Source organism: Salmo trutta, chromosome 9 (genome assembly GCF_901001165.1).
Source record: "Salmo trutta chromosome 9, fSalTru1.1, whole genome shotgun sequence".
In the NCBI taxonomy this organism is placed as follows: Eukaryota; Metazoa; Chordata; class Actinopteri; order Salmoniformes; family Salmonidae; genus Salmo; species Salmo trutta.
In genome coordinates this window covers 18357768-18379187 of record NC_042965.1, presented here as the reverse complement: position 1 = coordinate 18379187, position 21420 = coordinate 18357768, and the positions used below count along the sequence as shown (strand labels likewise).

The following is a 21420-nucleotide window of genomic DNA, read 5'->3' as shown; positions in this document are numbered from 1 at the left end:
TTGGTGCCTTGTTACAAACAGGATGCATGTTTTGGAATATTTTTATTCTGTACAGGCTTCCTTCTTTTCACTCTGTCAGTTAGGTCAGAATTGTGGGGTAACTATAATGTTGTTGATCCAGCCTCAGTTTTCTCCTATCACAGCCATTAAACTCTAACTGTTTTAAAGTCATAATTGGACTCATGGTGAAATCCCTGAGCGGTTTCCTTCCTCTCTGGCAAATGAGTTAGGAAGGACGCCTGTAGGTTTGAAGTCATTAAAAAAACATGTTAAACACTTTATATGACTTGTTAAGCGATTGTTTAGTCTTTTCACTCCTATTTAGGATTGCCAGATCAAAGGGATTGAATACTTATTGACTCAAGACATTTCAGCTTTTCATTTTTAATTAATTTGTAAAATTTTTGAAAAAACATTCTACTTTCATTTTATGGAGTAGGCCAGTGACCAAAAAAATCTACATTTAATCAATTTTAAATTCAGGCTTTAACACCACACTCCCTGACTTTTTAAACATTTTGTTTTGTTTTGTTACAGCCTGAATTTAAAATGGATTAGATTTTTTTGTCACTGGCCATATTTTGTTAATACTTTCTGAATGCACTGTATCTAATTGAGGACACTGTAAACTCTATCTTAGGTTACAGTGTTCTCTTACTTTTCCATTTCTCTCCATGCCCACAGAAGAGACCAACCATTGATTGTTAAGACACAAAACAATCCCCTGTGACTAATTTGAATAAGTCCAGCCATGTCAACCCTTGCTCCAGCATAAAGCTCAACAAGTCAACCTTCAATGGATGGTTAAGACAATGGGGGTTGAAGTTCTATACTTTCTCTCTCCTTTTCTGAATGGGTCAGGACTGTACATTCATGCTCATTGATCCTTTGCTCAAGGTTGACCCCTTCGTGACCTCTGTGCTGACAATAGAAAGAGGGAAGCTCTCATAACTCTCTGGTGACCCCCAGCAGCGGCAGCGGTATAGGGTAGATTTTAGCTCTTTCTGGAAGTTACTGTTGAGAAAGCCGTAGATTATGGGGTTGACACATGTGGAGGCCATGGCTGTGAGGTGACAGGCAGAGAAGATTATGTCATGCTGGCAGGATGGGATGGCCTGGTGGTTCCAGTCGAACAAGGTATTGAAGATGTTGAGCGGGAGCCAGCAGAGGGCAAACACTACCACAATGGAGGCCAACATGGCATTGATCCTCTTTGACCCCTTGGCTTTCTTCTGACAGTTGTCCCTGGCTCGCTCCACCATGTATTTTCTCTGTCGGAGACGCAGGAAGATGCGCAGGTAGCAAACCAGGATGAGGATGAGGGGAAGGCAGTACTGGAAGAGCAGCAGGGAGGTGGTGTAGGCCAGTCGGTTGTGCTCTGAGGGCCATCGCTCCATACAAATGAAGTGGTCAGTGAAGGGATTGAAGGGGAGGCTCATGTTCTGGAAAGGACTGTTGTCGAGGACATTGAAGAAGAGGAAAGGAAGAGAGATGAAGCAGGCCACTAACCAGGTGATGGCTACAGCCAGGTAGGAGTGGCGCACCATGGGCTTCCATCCAGTGGGGTGGATGATGAGTTGATGGCGCTCCATGGCTATGAGGACAAGGGTGAAGATGGAAACCGTGACAGAGATGCACTGGACAAAGGGTGTGACCTTACAGAGTGTCTCCCCCAGGATCCAGCGATCCATCAGGGTGTAGATGATGGTGACAGGCAGGCACACGATGCACATGAGGATGTCAGAGATGGACAGGTTGGCAATGAAGATGTTGGTGACATTCCGCATCTCCTTTTGCCGTGTGATGACAAACACCAGGCAGGTGTTACCGATAAGGCCAACCGCGACCAGTGCGCTGTAGGCAACTATCAGGAAGGTGGTGCCACTCCAGGAGGAGGGGCACTCGTCTGTGTCGCCCCATGGCATCTCTTTCCACCAGGCGTGATGACTGCTATTGTTCACATGGGACACCTCCATGCTAGAAGTCCAAACTTATTCTTTTTAGACTGGGATCCAAATGTATTAGTATGTTTCCCTTCCGCTTCAATATATTATCTGATGTCTTTATTGTATGTTTGAGTTTGCTGGGGTTTTAATCATACCGGTACTCTTAGTAATGACTGGAACATTGATTGCAGTCTTTTTGCCGTCTGAAAGAGAACACAACAATCAAAAGATTAAATCCTTCACTGAGCTGATTTCCCAAATGTGAATGCAGCTATTTAATAACCCTAGGAGAAATAAGGACTTGTCTTTGCAACCATGTTAACTCCTGTTCTGAAAACTGCTGGCTCCAGGAAAAGGATCCACTTTAAGTAAAACAATATTAAAATGTAATATAATCTTTGCTTTCTATAATATCAGGTTCAGTGGTTTCCACTTTGGTGCATACACAATATAAATTGAAATATAAGATAGTGAGTAGATACGCCTATATATTTGAAATTGTTCAAAACTTAGCATTAGCTATCATTGCAGTATTCATTCATGTTTGTTTTGGCTCTTGAGGTGCTTGTGTAAGCAATAAAATCAATTTATTGGAGTAGACTATTGCAAAACAGAGGAGAATGAATGATGTGAGAGGTTCAAGATGAGGTGACTGAAAAACATGCAGATGTACAGTATATCTCTCTCTACTTGAGTACTAGCAATTATACCTAAGGATGCATTAACAGCGTATCATCAAGCAAGCAGCATTGCGGAAAGCTTAAATGTGTTATTATCAAAAGGCCTCATGATATACAGTAAATAATCTCAACCCCCATAGCAAAGACAACACCTTCCACAGGCAGCGCATTTCCATGAGAATAACCGTGTCAATGACTTGCCATCATGGCCTATTTATTGCCTTAACTTACCTCATTTGCACTCACTGTATATAGACTTTTTGTTTTCTTTTGTTCTACTGTATTATTGACTGTATGTTTTGTTTATTCCATGTGTAACTCTGTGTTGTTGTATGTGTAGAATTGCTTTGCTTTATCTTGGCCAGGTCACAGTTGCAAATGAGAACTTGTTCTCAACTAGCCTACCTGGTTAAATAAAGGTGAAATAAATAAATTAAAAATCAGAATAAAACATGAGAAGACATTTAAATGAGAAGATACTTAAAGGATAGAATCCTGCTGGGTAGCGTATACACAATGGATATACAGCATTTCCTCCTCTTTCACAATCCAAGAGATAGACATCTCATGTGTGGAAAATTACTCCCATTCTTGTGTCTGACTATGACCTCAAGTGTACCACAAAGATTAACAGGTGATTCCCAAAAGCTATCACAAAGGGTCAGCTGTCCTAGAGCAATGGAATATGTAAATGTTCCATTGTCCACCGCCCCCAAAAAAGTCTATATAGAGTGTGTGCAAATGGCGGGAGGAGGTAAAGCAATAAATAGGCCATAGTAGCGAAGTAATTACAATTTAGCAAATTAACACTGGAGTGATAGATGAGCAGATGATGATGTGCAAGTAGAAATACTGGTGTGCAAAGAGCAGAAAAGTAAATAAAAACTATGGGGATGAAGTAGGTAGATTGGGTGGGCTATTTACAGATGGGCTATGTACAGCTGCAGCGATCGGTTAGCTGCTCAGATAGCTGATGTTTAAAGTTAGCGAGGGAAATATAAGTTACAGGGTTACAGGGATGTTCAGCCCAAGGCTACAGCATTGCTCCTGAGGGCAATTGGATTTGATTCATTTCACGTCTTGGGAGCTAGCAATTCAGGATAAGATCAGCATTCCATTCCAAAATCAACCCATGTTTTTTTACTGCAATAATATCAATTTCACATTTCAAAGCACAGCAACCTCTTGAGTTTAATTGAAATAAGATATGGTTATTATTATTATGCTCATCCTCATTGACACTCTTATTTACAGAGTGACATTTCCCAAGCATCCATTGTGGATAAATGCACCTTTGATGTTAAAAAGGCTGTTTCAATACCCCTTTTCTAGTAGTTTGTTGCCCAACGTCCCTTATTTTCACCATAGTGGTACCTACAAATCACCCAACTTTCTCAGCCAATCACAGCTTAGCTATTCCAATTCACTGCCCCTCTACGTCAGAGTGAGTGTCCCTAAGTTTTCCTACGGCTTGACTATTTGTGTGTGTGTGTGTGTGCGTTTGTTCAAATGCAAAGCCTTGTCTCATACACTAGACATAACATCAGTGGTGTAAAGTACTTAAGTAAAAATACTTTAAAGTACTACTTAAGTCGTTTTTTTAAGTGTATTTTACTATTAATATTTTTGACAACTTTTACTTTTACTTCACTATATTCCAATTTGTTTTTTTATTATTATCATTTTTTCTCCCCAATTTCATGGTATCCAATTGGTAGTTAGTCTTGTCCCATTGATGCAACTCCTGTACGGACTCGGGAGAGGTGAAAGTCGAGAGCCGTGCGTCCTCCGAAACACAACCCAGCCAATCTGTACTGCTTCTTGACACAACGCCCTCTTAACCCGGAAGCCAGCCTCACCAATGTGTCAGAGGAAACACCGTACACCTGGCGATTGTGTCAGTATGCATTGCACCCGGCCTGCCACAGGAGTCACTAGAGCGCGATGGGACAAGAACATCCCTGCCGGCCAAACCCTCGTCTAACCCGGACGACGCTGGGCCATTTGTGCAGTGCCCCATGGGTCTCCCGGTCGCCACCAGCTGCAACAGAGCCTGGACTCGAACCAGAATCTCTAGTGGCACAGCTGGCACTGCGGTGCAGTGCCTTAGACCACTGCAACACTCGGGAGGTGCCCTACTTCACTACATTCCTAAAGAATGTAATGTTCTATTTACTCCATACATTTTCTCTGACACCCAAAAGTATTCGTTACATTTTGAATGCTTAGCAGGACAGGAAAATGATCAAATTCACACCCTTATCAGGAGAACATCCCTGGTCATCCCTACAGCCTCTGATCTGGCGGACTTACTAAACACATGCGTCATTTGTAAATGACGTCTGATTGTTGGAGTGAGACCCTGGCTATCTGCAAATAAAAGAAAATACAAAAATGGTGCCCATCTGGTCTGCTTAATATAAGGATATTGAAATTATTTATACTTTTACATTTGATACTTAAGTACATTTTAGCAATTAAATTTACTTTTGATACTTAATGAACTATTTATATCTGGAATAAACCTGCTCTAATGACTTCTGGACAGACTTATGGCGGCTGAACTATACCGACTGGCACATTATTCATGGTCCTCCCGGATCAGCCCTTAGATTGAATTGAATTATCTCATGAAAAATACTATCTCAGGTTAATGTATCTGCTTTTATTTGAGCTCAACAGATTGATTGATATTCAGTGAGAAAGTAAGTTATTTATTATTCTAAATGAAGTAGCCTACAGGTACTTAGGATGATAATAATCACTCCAGTCCAATGTCATTATAAGCTAGCAAGAGAAAGGCCGTTCTAATCATACTTGAATAAACCACTTCCACCTGGTGTTTAACCAGGGTTGTTTCTAATGATTATGTTGACAGTCACACTGTAGATTCTGTGATGCTATATAACCCTAATGGAAATTGAAATTGAATTCCCAAATGGATGGTGGTTCGCGTAGGAAGTGTTGGTCCCATGTTTCATGAGCTGAAATAAAAGATCACAGAAATTTCCATATGCACAAAAAGTTTATTTCTCTCAAATTTTGTGCACAAATTTGTTTACATCCCTGTTAGTGACCATTTTGTCCTTTGCCAATATAATCCATCCACCTGACAGGTGTGGCATATCAAGATGCTGATTAAGCATCATGATCATTACACAGGTGCACCTTGTGCCACTCTAAAATGTGCAGTTTTGTCATACAACACAATGCCACAGACGTCTTGAGGGAGCGTGCAATTGGCATGCTGACTGCAGGAATGTCCACCAGAGCTGTTACCAGAGAATTGAATCTTAATTTCTTTACCGTAAGCCACCTACAATGTTGTTTTAGAGAATTTGGCATTACGTCCAACAGGCCTTACACAGACCATGTGTAACCACACTACCTCCACATCTGTCTTTTTCACCTGCGGGATCATCTGAGACCAGCCAACTAGACAGCTGATGAAACTGGGTTTGCACAACCAAAGGATTTCTGCAAAAACTGTCAGAAACCATCTCAGGGAAGCTCATCTGCATGCTCATCGTCCTCACCAGGGTCTTGACCTTACTGCAGTTTGGCGTCGTAACCGACTAAAGTGGGCAAATTCTCACCTTTGATGGCCTCTGGAACGCTGGAAAAGTGTGCTCTTCATGGATGAATCCAGGTTTCAACTGTATTTGGTAGATGGCAGACAATGTGTATGGCGCCGTGTAGGCAAGCAGTTTGTTGATGTCAAGGTTGTGAACAGTGTGCCACATGGTGGCGGTGGGGTTATGGTATGGGCAGGAATAAGCTACAGACAATGAACACAATTGCATTTTATCAATGGCAATATGAATGCACAGAGATATCGTGACGAGATCCTGACGCCCATTGTCGTGCCAGTCATCCCAGTCACCTCATGTTTCAGTATGATAATGCATAGTCCCCATGTCGCAAGGATCTGTACACAATTCCTGGAAATTAAAAATATTCCAGTTCTTCCATGGCCTGCATACTCAGCAGACATGTCACCCATTGAGCCTGCTTGGGATGCTCTAGATCAATGTGTATGACAGCGTGTTCCAGTTCCTGCCAATATCCAGCAACTTCGCACAGCCATTGAAGAGGAGAGGGGCAACATTCCACAGGCCACAATCAACAGCCTGATCAACTCTATGCAAAAGAGATGTGTCGCGCTGCATGAGGCAAATGGTTACACCAAATCCTGACTGATTTTCTGATCCACGCCCCTACCTATTTTTTAAGGGATCTGTGACAAGCAGATGAATATCTGAATTCCCAGTCATGTGAAATCCATAGATTAGGGCCTAATGAATTCATTTCAAATGACAGATTTATTTACATGAACTGTAACTCAGTAAAAATCTTTGAAATTGTTGCATGTTGGGTTTTATATTTTTATTCAGTGTAGTAAGGAGGGGATGGTGTGGGTGACTGACTGGTGTCTGTTGGGGGTGGGTATTGTGTATTGTAGTTAGCATGATCTATTGACACGAGAGGGGTGGGTTGATATAATACCTTGTTTGAGTGTGTATTGGTGGGGACAGTAGTAAAATGACGTACACTGGCTAGTGTATAGCCTACAGACTAATCCTGCTGCTGCTGCCAATGATGACCTTGACAGAAGCTTTAGTAGTACAGATCTTGTAGACTCGACATCATCTGACCCGAAGGAGGAAAAGACTGCACGGGGCTGGCAAGAGCCAATGTGAAGTTCTGCCAGACCAGCTGCCATTGTCGAACACAAGATGAGGTTCACTAGCTGAAGAGGACCTGCCTTGAACTTTCAGCCAACACAACACCCATTGTGAGTTAGACTGATGTTGTAGTATAATATAGAATGCCTAGTATGTTTACAACTGCATTGTGGTATATACGTACATATACACACTTTTTTTTAGAATATACCTTTATTATTCCCGCAAACCCTACCACCCCTCCCACAATTGGAGTAACTAATAAACAATAACACTTAGGCTTCTACCTTCAGTGTATACATATTATACACATTTTACAGACACAAACTCATTTACAATAGTTATATTTTGTTTGTTTTTAGTCCTTCCTCTATTTCTGATGTCCATCCAGTTTGATTTTTATTTGTAACTGTGCTATTTAACAACATTTCTGAACCTATATACATTTTACAGACCCTGTACGTTTTGCATTGGTTATCTTGTTGTTATTAGTCCCACCCTTCAGCTCGATTCAACCCCTCCCATCTATCTCTTAACACCATCCATTTTGGATTTCTATTTGCCATATATTTTTCAACTGTGCTGTGATGCTTCACAAAAGTACTGAACCTTTCTATTCTCATAGATTCTACAGATTGTGAATTAAAGATAAACATTTTAGCTAAAATAATTATTATATTATTGATTGATTGACTATGACTTTTCAAATCACCCAGTATTGCTATCTGCAGCGTTAGTTTTAGATAAATGTTGCAATTCTTCAGCCATTCCTGGACCTGTGACCAAAAACAAGCTACATATGGACAGTACCAATATAAATGATCTAATGACTCTGCCTCCTCGCAGGAAAATCTGCAGAGCTGGGAAGATTGTATCCACCATATTTATAACATTCTACCGGTTGCAAGAATTTTGTATAATAATTTAAATTGAAATATTTGAAGTTTTGAATCTGGCATTGTTTTGCATGTCAATTCATAAAGCATGTGCCATGGAATCGGTACATCAAAAATCTCTTCCCAACTATTTTGCAATTTATATGGCACAGCTGTCAACTTATTGGTCCTTAAATTAAATTGGTATATGTTTTTATTTATCACAATTTTCTTCAACCATTAATGGTCTTAAATGCAGGGCTGACAGACAAGTTCCTTACTTTTTCCCCCCTTCTACTTGCCTCTTCCATTTCTGTGGTGATGCTGCAATTAGTTGGTTGTAATTTTGGTAGAGCAGACATTTAAACTGAAATTGCAACCAGCAACCAATTTATTTTCAATGACGGCCTAGGAACAGTGTAACTGCCTTGTTCATGGGCAGAATGACAGATTTTTAACTTGTCAGCTCGGGGATTTAATCTTGCAACCTTCCGGTTACTAGTCCAACACTCTAACTACTAGGCTACCTGCCACCCCATAGTACACTTATCATAATTTGGTTTTAATCTAGCCTCTATGGGGCTGTGGAGGGATTCTAATTGTGGTTTTCAAAGAAAACATGAATCATCAGCGTACAATAACACCTTTGTTTATAAGCCACGGATTTCTAATCCCTTAATATTATTGTTGGATCTAATTTTAACAGCTAACATTTTGATGGCAATAATAAATAGATATGCCGATAGTAGACAACCTTGTTTTACTCCTCTTGACAGTTTAAAACTTTCTGAGATGTAGCCATTATTTACTATTTTACACCTAGGGTTACTATACATAACTTTAACCCATTTTATAAGAGATTCTCCAAAATTGAAATATTCTAGGCATTTACATATAAACTCCAGTTGTACTTTATCAAAAGTCTTTTCAAAATCAGCTATGAAAACCAGGCCTGGTTTCCCCGATATTTCATAGTACTCTATTGTTTCCAGTACTTGTCTGATATTATCTCCAATGTATCTTCCAGGTAAAAAACCTGTCTGACTAGGATGAATAATATCTGACAATACCTTTTTAATTCTATGCGCCAAGCATTTAGCTAGAATTTTTGCATCACAACACTGAAGTGTAAGAGGCCTCCAATTGTTTTAATGGACTGGATCTTTATATATACCACTTGGATCCTTGTCAGTATGCAGCGGTAGGATGGAGTCAGGCGCAGGACATAGAACTGAGTAAAAGACGTACTTTACTCGAAAAGAAACAACAATTTCCACGCAGGGAAAAACACACCAGCGCACAGAAGTCTAGAACACTAAACAAAGAACAAAGATGCACAAAACCATGTGGGAACGAGAGGGTTAAATAGGGAATAAATTATAACATAATGGGAAACAGGTGTGTACAATCAAGACAAAACAAATGGAAAAAGAAACGTAGATCGGTGGTAGCTAGAAAGTCGGGGACGTCGACCGCTGAACGCCGCCCGAACAAGGAAAGGCACCAACTTCGGCGGAAGTCGTGACAGTACCCCCTCCTTGACGCACGGCTCCAGCAGTGCGCCGACACCGGCCTCGGGGATGACCCGCAGGACGAGGCACAGGGCAATCCGGGTGGAGACGGTGAAATTCCTGCAGTAAGGAAGGGCCCAGGATGTCCTCCACCGGCACCCAGCATCTCTCCTCCGGACCGTACCCCTCCACAAGGTACTGAAGGCCCTTCACCTGACGCCTTGAGTCCATGATGGCTCACACAGTATATGCCGGGGCCCCCTCGATGTCCAGAGGGGGCGGAGGAACCTCCCGCACCTCAGACTGCTGGAGCGGACCAGCCACCACCAGCCTGAGGAGAGACACATGGAACGAGGGGTTAAGACGGTAATCAGAGGGAAGCTGTAACCTATAACATACCTCGTTCAGTCTCCTCACGACTTTAAATGGCCCCACAAACCGCGGACCCAGCTTCAAGCAGGGCAGGCGAAGGGGCAGGTTTCGGGTCGAGAGCCAGACCCGGTCCCCTGGTGCACACACCGGGGCCTCACTGTGGTGATGGTTGGCGCTCACCTTCTGTTGTCTGATGGCCCGTTGCAGGCGTACATGGTCAGCGTCCCAGGTCTCCTCCGAGCGCCGAAACCATTCATCCACCGCAGGTGCCTCGATCTGGCTCTGATGCCACGGTGCCAGGACCGGCTGATAACCTAGTACACACTGAAACGGAGACAGGTTAGTGGAGGAGTGGCGGAGGGAGTTTTAGGCCATCTCTGCCCAGGGGATGAAAGCAGCCCACTCCCCTGGCCGGTCCTGGCAATAGGACCGCAGAAACCTCTCTCCACCTGCCCATTATTCTCGGGGTGAAACCATGAACACCCTCCAGATCCTCGATGTGAACTGGGGACCCTGATCAGACACTATATCCTCAGGCACCCCGTAGTGCCGGAAGACGTGTGTAAACAAGGCCTCCGCAGTCTGTAGGGCCGTAGGGAGACCGGGCAAAGGAAGGAAACGGCAGGACTTAGAAAACCAATCCACAACGACCAGGATCGTGGTGTTTCCTTGTGACAGAGGAAGATCCGTCACGAAATCCACCGATAGGTGTGACCACGGCCGTTGTGGAACATGTAGGGGTTGTAATTTCCCTCTGGGCAGGTGTCTAGGTGCCTTGCACACCGAGCAGGAGGAAACATAAACCCTCACATCCTTAGCTAAAGTGGGCCAACAGTACTTCCCACTAAGACAGTGCACTGTCCGAATGATGCCAGGATAACCAGAGGAGGTTGACGTGTGGGCCCAACAGGTCAATCAATCGCGGACATCAGACGGAATGTACAGACGCCGAACTGGACACTGGGTGGGAGTGGGCTTCGTACGTAACGCCCATTCGATGTCCGCATCAACCTCCCTTTCCACCGGTGCCACCAGGCAAGAAGCCGGAAGTATGGGAGTGGGATCCGTGGACCGCTCCTCTTTGTCATACATCCGGGACAGTGCATCTGCCTTAACGTTCTGGGAACCTGGTCTGTAGGATAGGGTGAAAACAAAACAGGTGAAAAACATGGCCCACCTTGCCTGGCGAGGGTTCAGTCTCCTCGCCGCCCGGATGTACTCCAGATTGTGGTGGTCAGTCCAAATGAGGAAAGGGTGTTTAGCCCCCTCAAGCCAATGCCTCCACGCCTTCAGAGCCTTGACAACAGCCAACACCTCCCGGTCCCCCACATCATAGTTTCGCTCCGCCGGGCTGAGCTTCTTTGAAAAGAAAGCACAGGGGCGGAGCTTTGGTGGCGTACCCGAATGCTGAGACAGCACAGCTCCTATCTCAGCCTCGGACGCGTCCACCTCTACTATGAATGCCAAGGAGGGATTCGGATGAGCCAGCACGGGAGCCGGGGTAAACAGAGCCTTCAGGTGACCAAAAGCCCTGTCCGCCCCAGCTGATCACTGCAGTCGCACCGGTCCCCCCTTAAGCAAGGAGATAATGGGAGCCGCTACCTGACCAAAGCCCCGGATAAACATACAGGAGTAGTTGGCAAACCCTAAAAACCCCTGCACCTCCTTAACCGTGGTTGGAGTCGGCCAATTACGCACGGCTGAAATGCGGTCACTCTCCATCTCCACCCCTGACCCGGACAAGCGGTACCCTAGGAAGGAGACGGACTGTTGTAAGAACGACATTTCTCAGCCTTGATGTACAGGTCATGCTCCAACAGTCGAACAAGCACCTTGCGCACCAGGGACACATGCTCGGCGCGTGTAGCGGAGTATATTAGAATGTCATCTATATACACCACTACACCCTGCCCATGCATGTCCCTGAAAATCTCGTCTACAAAGGATTGGAAGACTGATGGAGCATTCATCAACCCTTATGGCATGACGTGGTACTCATAGTGCCCAGAGGTGGTACTCAATGCCGTCTTCCACTCATCCCCCTCCCGGATACGCACCAGGTTGTAAGCGCTCCTGAGATCCAATTTGGTGAAAAAGCGCACCCGTGCAATGACTCTGTCACACTGGCTATGAGCGGCAGCAGATAACTGTACTTCACCGTGATCTGATTTATACCTCGATAGTCAATGCATGGGCGTAAACCTCCATCCTTCTTCTTCACAAAAAATAAACTTGAGGAGGCAGGTGAAGTCGAAGGCTGAATGTATCCCTGTCCCAGAGATTCGGAGACATATGTTTCCATAGCTGCCGTCTCTTCCTGTGACAGAGGATACACGTGACTCCTGGGAAGTGCTGCGTCTACCAGGAGATTTATCGCACAATCCCCCCGTCGATGGGGTGGTAGTTGAGTTGCCTTCTTTTTTACTGAAGGCGAGAGCCAAATCGGCATATTTGGGGGGGATGTGCATGGTGGAAACCTGGTTTGGACTCTCCACCCTAGTTACAGCTATGGAAACACCTACACACCTCCCTGAGCACTGACGTGACCATCCCTTAAGAGCCACGAAACCATCCCTGTTGCCACAAAATAGTGGGGTCATGATAGGCCAACCAGGGAAGCTCCAACACCACAGGAAACGCAGGAGAATCGATCAGGAAGAGACTAATTCTCTCCTCGTGACCCTCCTGCGTTATCATACATAGTGGAGCTGTGACCTCCCTAATCAGGCCCGACCCTAAAGGACGACTATCTAAGGCATGTACAGGGAAGGGCACATCAACAGGAACAATAGGGATCCCTAATCTAAGTGCAAATGAACGGTCAATAAAGTTCCCAGCTGCGCCTGAATCTACTAGCGCCTTATTCTGGGAATGCAGGGAAAACTCTATACATACACACATGTGTGCAACAGGGAGCTATGGGTGAGTCGGGTGCCTACTCACCTGGGATGATCCACCAGGTCACCTGGGAACCTCCCCAGCACCGACCAGCAGTGTGCCCTCTGCGGCCACTGGTGGTGCAGGATACGGCCCCCCTCCGGTCACCCTTAGAGCAGCACCTCCGAGCTTCATAGGTGTAGGATCAGAGGTGCTGGGGGATGGAATGGACGGACCCCGATCCGGACGTCCGCGAGTTATCCAGCATGATGGATAAATCCACCAGCTGGTCGAGGGTAAGGGTGGTGTCCCTGCATGCCACCTCCCGATGAATGTCTTCACGTAGACTACACCGGTAATGGTCGATCAGGGCCCTCTCATTCCATCCCGCGCTGGCAGCCAGGGTCCTGAAGTCCAGTGCGCTCCTCATCCCCTGTCTGAGATGGAACAAGCGTTCCCCCGCCGCTCTTCCCTCAGGTGGACGATCGAAGACCGCCTGGAATTGGCGGGTGAAATCCTCATAGCGGACCAATGCTGCGTCTATTCCTCCCCATTTGGCGTTGGCCCACTCAAGTGCTTTCCCCGACAAACAGGAGATGAGGGCGGACACACTCTAGTGTCCCGAGGAAGCCAGGTGGACAGTCGCCAGGTAGCGCTCCAACTGGAGCAGGAACCCCTGGCACCCGGCAGCCGTCCCATCATATGCCCTTGGGAGCGAGAGCTGAATCCCACCGAGTCCAGCTGACAGAGGGGTGGACAGTGGTGTGGGTTGGGGTGAAGTTGATAGGGGTGTGGGAAAACCCCCTCTCTCCCATCGCTCCATGGTGTGCAGCACGCGATCCATGGCTGTGCCAAGATTTTGGAGCATCGTCGCGTGCTGCTGGACGCGCTCCTCCACTGGTAACAGAGGACTGGGTGCACCTGCTGACTTCATATGAGGTGCGTGTTTCTGTCAGGCGTCAGTGTGCAGCGGTAGGACGGAGTCAGGCACAGGACACAGAACTGAGTAAAAGACGTACTTTACTTGAAAAGAAACAACAACAATTTCCACGCAGGGAAAAACACACCAGCGCACAGAAGTCTAGAACACTAAATAAAGAACAAACACGCACAAAACCATGTGGGAACCAGAGGGTTAAATAGGGAATAAATTATAATGTAATGGGAACCAGGTGTGTACAATCAAGACAAAACAAATGGGAAAAGAAACGTAGATTGGTAGTAGCTAGAAAGCCGGTGACGTCGACCGCCGAACGCCGCCGAACAAGGAGAGGCACCAACTTCGGCAGACGTTGTGACAATCCTGTTTCAGTAATAGTGAAATCAGACCTTCTTGTTGCGTGTCCGATAATCTACCGTTTATATAGGAGTGGTTTAAACGTGTTAATAATGATCCTCCTGAGTATATACTTTTTTTTATACTTCTACTGGTACGCCAACCAGCCCTGGAGTTTTCCCAGCCTTAAAGGCTTTAATTGCATCAAGAAGTTCCTCCTCTGTAATTTGACATGAGTCTTTCTGAACAGATGTTAATTTTACATTATTAATAGGAAATAAATCCATACAATTAGCTTCGGTTAGTGGAGATGGAGGAGACTGAAACGGAAACATATTCTTAAAGTACTTTACTTCCTCTTTCAAAATATAATTTGGTGAACCATGCGTGATTCCATCATTTGTAACATGTTTCAATACATTTTATTTGGTAGCATTTCTATGTTGAAGATCAAAAAAGAATTTGGTACATTCTTCCCCATATTCCATCCAGTTCAATTTATTTTTTATAATATGTTACCCTGGATCTTTCTTGAATAATTTAATCAATTTCTTTTTGTTTTTCCTGTAACTTATTCTGTGCCTCTATGGTACAGTTTTTATTTCTATCTAACTGTACTGTTAGTCCTTCAATTTCCTTTGTTAATATGGATTATTTTGATCTAAATTGGTTTGTTTTATAGATGAGTACTGAATTGCATGGCCTCTAAAGGCACATTTAAAAGTGTCCCATACAATAAGGGGATCTGCTGTACCGATGTTATGTCGGAAAAAGTCAGTTATAAATTTTTCTGTCCTAGTTATAAACAAGTTATCATCCAGTAGGCTTTGATTAAATTTCCAATATCCTCGCCCACGTGGAAATTCTGTAAGAGTAATATAAACTCAGCAAAAAAAGAAAGGTCCCTTTTCGGGACCATGTCTTTCAAAGGTAATTCGTAAAAATCAAAATAACTTCACAGATTTTCATTGTAAAGGGTTTAAACACTGTTTCCCATGTTTCAATGAACAATAAACAATTGATGAACATGCACCTGTGGAACGGTCGTTAAGACACCAACAACTTACAGATGGTAGGCAATTAAGGTCACAGTTATGAATACTTAGGACACTAAAGAGGCCTTTCTACTGACTCTGAAAAACACCAAAAGAAAGATGCCCAGGGTCCCTGCTCATCTGCGCGAACGTGCCTTAGGCATGCTGCAATGAGGCATGAGGACTGCAGATTTGGCCAGGGCAATAAATTGCAATGTCTGTACTGTGAGATGCCTAAGACAGCGCTACAGGGAGACAGGACGGACAGCTGATCATCCTCGCAGTGGCAGACCACATGTAACAACACCTGCACAGGATCAGTACATCCGAACATCGCACCTGCGGGACAGGTACAGGATGGCAACAACAACTGCCCGAGTTACACCAGGAACGCACAATCCCTCCATCAGTGCTCAGATTGTCGTAATAGGCTGAGAGAGGCTAGACTGAGGGCTTGTAGGCCTGTTGTAAGGCAGGTCCTCACCAGATATCACCAGCAACAACGTCGCCTATGGGCACAAACCCACCGTCGCTGGACCAGACAGGACTGGCAAAAAGTGCACTTCACTGACGAGTCGCAGTTTTGTCTCACCAGGGCTGATGGTCGGATTCGCGTTTATCGTTGAAGGAATGAGTGTTTTACACCAAGGCCTGCACTCTGGAGCGTGATCGATTTGGAGGTGGAGGGTCCGTCATGGTCTGGGGCGGTGTGTCACAGCATCATCAGACTCAGCTTGTTGTCATTGCAGGCAATCTCAACGCTGTGCGTTACAGGGAAGACATCCTCCTCCCTCACGTGGTACCCTTCCTACAGGCTCATCCTGACATGACCCTCCAGCATGACAATGCCACCAGCCATACTGCTCATTCTGTGCGTGATTTCCTGCAAGACAGGAATGTCAGTGTTCTGCCATGGCCAGCGAAGAGCACGGATCTCAATCCCATTGAGAACGTTTGGGACCTGTTGGATCGGAGGGTGAGGGCTAGGGCCATTCCCCCCAGAAATGTAGAGAACTTGCAGGTGTCTTGGTGGAAGAGTGGCGTAACATCTCACAGCAAGAACTAGCAAATCTGGTGCAGTTCATGAGGAGGAGATGCACTGCAGTACTTAATGCAGCTGGTGGCCACACCAGATACTGACTGTTACCTTTGATTTTGCCCCCCCCCCCCCCCCCCTTTGTTCAGGGGCACATCATTCAATTTCTGTTAGTCACATGTCTGTGGAACTTGTTCAGTTTATGTCTCAGTTGTTGAATCTTGTTATGTTCATACAAATATTTACACATGTTAAGTTTGCTGAAAATAAACACAGTTGACAGTGAGAGGACGGTTCTTTTTTTTGCTGAGTTTATATGCCAATTACGTGATGATCCGACCGCATTCTGTCCCCTATCAACACTTTTTTTTAAACTTTTGGTGCCAGTGAGTATGACATAAGAAAGTAATCAAGACGACTAGCTTGATTAAGCTAATGTATATGTTTATATCTCACTAGGTCATGGTATTTAAGCCTCCATATATCCACTAATTCCAATATATCTATAACATTCATGATTTCCCTAAGTGCCTGAGGGTGATAATTTGCAGTGTGATTTCCTTTACGGTTCATAGAGGTTTTTAAAACCATATTAAAATCCCCCACCATGATAATAGAGTCTAGTGTTGCTTGTAGAGTTGATACATTCTTATATATATTTTCAAAGAAGCTTGGATCATCATTATTTGGACCGTATAGGTTAATAAGCCTTATCTGTTTATTGTTCAATAACATATTTAAAATTATCCATCTACATCTACCATATCTGTTAGGACATTTTGCACATTGGGATCAAAATTACTGTTAATTAATATCATCACCCCTTTTGAATTTCTTTGCCCATGGGAGAAATATAATTCGCCCCCCAGTCCTTTTTCCACAAAACTTCATCTAAAATTGTTGAATGATTTTCCTGTGAACAATAGATTTTAAATTCTTTCTCTTATAGCCAGGTAAATACTGATCGTCTTTTCATGTTATCTGCTAAGCCATTACAATTATAACTGGCTATACTTATTTCATCACTTATCATACATAATAAGACACAAGTTTCAATTATATTTATCAAAATATAAGTTTGTAAACGTACCATTAAAAGGTAACATGATGATTGTCTATATAGCTGTACCATGATATTTGCATTGCTACTAAGTAAACCTCCAATTGGTCCCCACTATTCCACCCGCTAAAACCCCTCCTCATCCCGAGTTGGGTTGTCATCCCAATGCCCGGCAGACCACCCCCGACCCTCCCGGATCCCATAGCCCCGGGACCCATCCTTCGAAAAGAGCACAGAGTGCCACCCACAGAACAGAAGGAGATCAACCACCAAATGCATTTCCATCGCCCTCACCTCAATTTGTATTATATATAGCCATAAAAAAAATATATATATATGTGTGTATATATATATATATATATATATATATATATATATATATATATATAAAAATCCTCTATCTTATTTTCCATAATTAGCTATTAATATTTGTAGTAATGTAGGCAATTTATGCAAAGGATTTTTACCTCTCACCAGTCTCCCCATTACCAAAATGACATTATGGCAAGCAATTATTATATTAGCAAACAATTATTGTGAATCATCCTGTATTGTCCCTAACATCTTTAACTCCCTCGCAACAGTTGTGGGACACACACACACACACACACACACACACACACACACACACACACACACACACACACACACACACACACACACACACACACACACACACACACTCAACCCCTTTCTCCAACAACAACCATAGACTCAGATTCTCAACAGTTGCACCACTTTGCAGTTCTGGAACTAGCTAGCCAACTATACAACTAACACAATCACTTCAGACTGAAGCTGGAAAGACAGCAAGCTAGTTTTTCTATTGACATGTCATTGTATAGTGTGTATATATATCCATAGAAATTATGCTGATTCATGATTTCGACTGGCTGAGAAAAGATGGCTGTCTGTCTTATCTCGACTCCCGACTCGTTCATTACTTTGGGACACAGTGGGGATCAAATTTCAATATTGCAACATTGTTGCAAACGTTGAAGATAATGCTTTAGATGCTTTTCTCAGTGGAGATTAAGTTTCTAAATTGAATAGCTGGGCAGTGGATCTTTAAAAGTAGTATTAGTAAATGTATTTTTAGATAAAGGCATAAACAATGGAATATTTGTATTAATGTACTGGTAATGTGTATGTTGTCTAGTATGTCATGGGCTGGATAGGCTCTAACAATGGAAGTTCCAAACCCCCCGTTGTATAAAAAAGTGACTTTACTATGTACATATTCAGCCACTTCCTGCAACATTGTATTGCATTTGCCACCACATGATGCCATACAGTCCCATAAATGTGTGTTGAATCTTGAAATTGGCATTATCTCAACTCTATTTTATTATAGCCTGACTATAGATACCGAAAGAGCGGATATCTCATTGAACTAAAGCAAATACAGACAGGGGGTAATGAGGAGTGTCATGATGCAGATTAAGTTATTGGAACTGTTTAGCTTAGACACACAGAGTGAGTTCATACTCAATACAGAGTTGAACATCAATAGGGAATATTATTGTTTTCGAGGCATTAGTTAACGCATTAGTTCAGTAATTCCCTTTTTCACTGTTTCCTAATGTAATATAGCCCAACAAATATAACAATAGCCTATTATGTAGGTCCTCAAAGCAATTGTTTTAGCCAATCTGTATAGGCTAAGCATAGCCAATAGTTTATTGTTAGAACTAATATGAGAATAAAAGTAGGAAAGTCTGATTCTTACCCGCTTTGCTGAACGTTTCTCTACATCTCACTGAGATTTTCCTTGGCCCCCATTGTAAGCTATAGTAAGCTCTAGTCTACGGTTCCGTCTCATCTGCCAAATGATGCAGATGCACAAGGAACGTCCCCTTTTGAACATTGAAGGCACAAACAGTGTGACAGTATAATAAATCATCACCCCACTCCAAGTGTAATCTAAATAGAGGGGGGAAGAAATCGGCTATTGTCTAATTTAGCGACCTATTAACTGTAGTTCAATAAAGGGCTTCAACATCTTCTGAGGCTATAACAAATAGCTTATCCCGACCATGATAAATGCGCTTAGTCCCTTTGACTACACATCTGCCCACAGCTGGAGAAAACCATCTGAAGACCTAACTTCGGTCTCTTTACTTTGCCATTCACAATCCATGGTTAAATAAATCATTCATGCCGTAATTACAATGCTATGAAAATAATAATGCATTGCCAGTAGGATATTCTAAGCTTACCTTGATTGAATCCCCCTTTCCCAAACTTCACACTCAAGGTCCGGTTTGCAGGAGGAATGAATATTGAGAATCTCCACAGTAGAGATTTTATCAAGCATCCACAGGAAGGTAGGAGGTGGCTTGTCGATATCAAACATAACATGGAGATCTCTCGTAAAGCGTTAAAGCGTCCATACAGTGAGAAGTAAACAAAGGATCTGATTTCTAGGGAAATAATTTGCCCATCTGATAGGCTGATGTTGAAGTTTATTCTCTGTGATAATGTGACACTTTTATGTTTTTTTACATAAAACTGACACACCATGGTCAGGATCATTTGTGAGCAGAATGGTCTGTGTCTGTTTTTTAAGTGGATACTGTATACACAGCTAAATGAAAGCATCTATAGCAACATCATGTCATGAAAGTTGAGTCTCCTCTCCTCATTCAAAGCTAAGCAATAGCATGGATATATCGTGAATGAGTTAGAGGCGAGGAAAAAAGTCTAGGAAAAAAGTGTAGGCTATCTATCACACACTCTCAACTGGTGAAAGTCATCACATCCCAGAAAGTTTTCTAAGAAGGTGAGTGACGAAAAGAGTCCCTTTGTGGCCATTCCATAAGGAATTCTGACCTCTGTTCAAATCAAATGTTATTTGTCACATGCTTGTACACAACAGGTGTAGACTAACAGTGAAATGCTTACTTACAGGCCATTCCCAACAATACAGAGAGAGAAAGATATAAAAAAAACAGAAAAATAATAACACAAGTAATATACACTAAGTAATCATAACTTGGCTATATACATGGGGTACCAGTACCAAGTTGATGTGCAGGGGTATGAGGTAATTGAGGTAGATAGTAGTGGTAAAGTGACTAGGCAACAGGATAGATAATAAACAGTAGCAGCATTGAGTCAAATGAGTGCAAAAAGGGTCAATGCAGATAGTCAGGGTAGCTATTTGGTTAACTATTTAGTCGTTTTATGGCTTGAGGGTAGAAGCTGTTGGTTCCAGACTTGGTGCATCGGTACCGCTTGCCATGTGGAGGCAGGGAAAAGAGGCATTTTCACACCTTATTCATGACTTTGTTGGTGTGTGTGGAACATATTAATTCCTTAGTGATGTGTTGACCAAGGAAGTTGGAGCTCTCGACCCGCTCCACTACAGCCCTGTCAATGTGGATGGGGAATTCGTTACCTGTCATCCACAATCAACTCCTTTGTCTTGCTGACGTTCAGGGAGAGGTTGTTGTACCGGCACCACACTGCCAGGTCACTGACCTCCTCCCTATAGGCTGTCTTATCGTCGTTGGTGATCAGGCCTTCCACCGTTGTGTTGTCAGTGTGGAGTGTTGGAGAGGGCAGTGTGGAGTGCAATAGATTGCATCATTCTGTGGATCTGTTGGGGCGGTATGCGAATTGGAGTGGGTCCATGGTGTCTGGGATGATGGTGTTGATGTGAGCCATGACCAGCCTTTCAAAGCATTTCATGGGTACAGATTTGAGTGCTGCTGGGTGATAGACATTTAGACAGGTTACCTTGGTATTCTTGGGCACAAGGACTGTGGAGGTCTGCTTGAAACAAGTACACTATATAATACATTTGAAGGCGGAAGTTTAGATTGGAGTCATTAAAACTCGTTTTCCAACCACTCCACAAATTTCTTGTTAACAAACTATAGTTTTGGCAAGTCGGTTAAGACATCTACTTTGTGCATGACACAAGTAATTTTTCCAAGAATTGTTTACAGAGAGATTATTTCACTTATAATTCACTGTATCACAAATCCAGTGGGTCAGAAGTTTACATACAGTGAGGGAAAAAAGTATTTGATCCCCTGCTGATTTTGTACGTTTTGCCCACTG

General features: G+C 43.5%; 1 protein-coding gene across 2 annotated transcripts; it reads right to left on the bottom strand.

Annotated features, from left to right (window-relative positions):
• Window positions 1–844: 844 nt before the first annotated feature.
• npy8br (neuropeptide Y receptor Y8b) lies at window positions 845–19663 on the bottom strand. 2 transcript variants are annotated; one of them, XM_029762807.1, is made up of 2 exons: window positions 19572–19663; window positions 845–2149 (listed from the first exon to the last, which is right to left on the bottom strand). In XM_029762807.1, exon 2 carries the CDS (start codon window positions 1974–1976, stop codon window positions 858–860), a length of 1119 nt encoding a protein of 372 aa, XP_029618667.1. In that variant the 5' UTR covers window positions 1977–2149; window positions 19572–19663; the 3' UTR covers window positions 845–857. The 2 variants fall into 2 exon arrangements, with proteins under 2 accessions (XP_029618667.1, XP_029618665.1); XM_029762805.1 differs by lacking the exon at window positions 19572–19663 and adding an exon at window positions 19082–19209.
• Between the last annotated feature and the right edge of the window lie 1757 nt (window positions 19664–21420).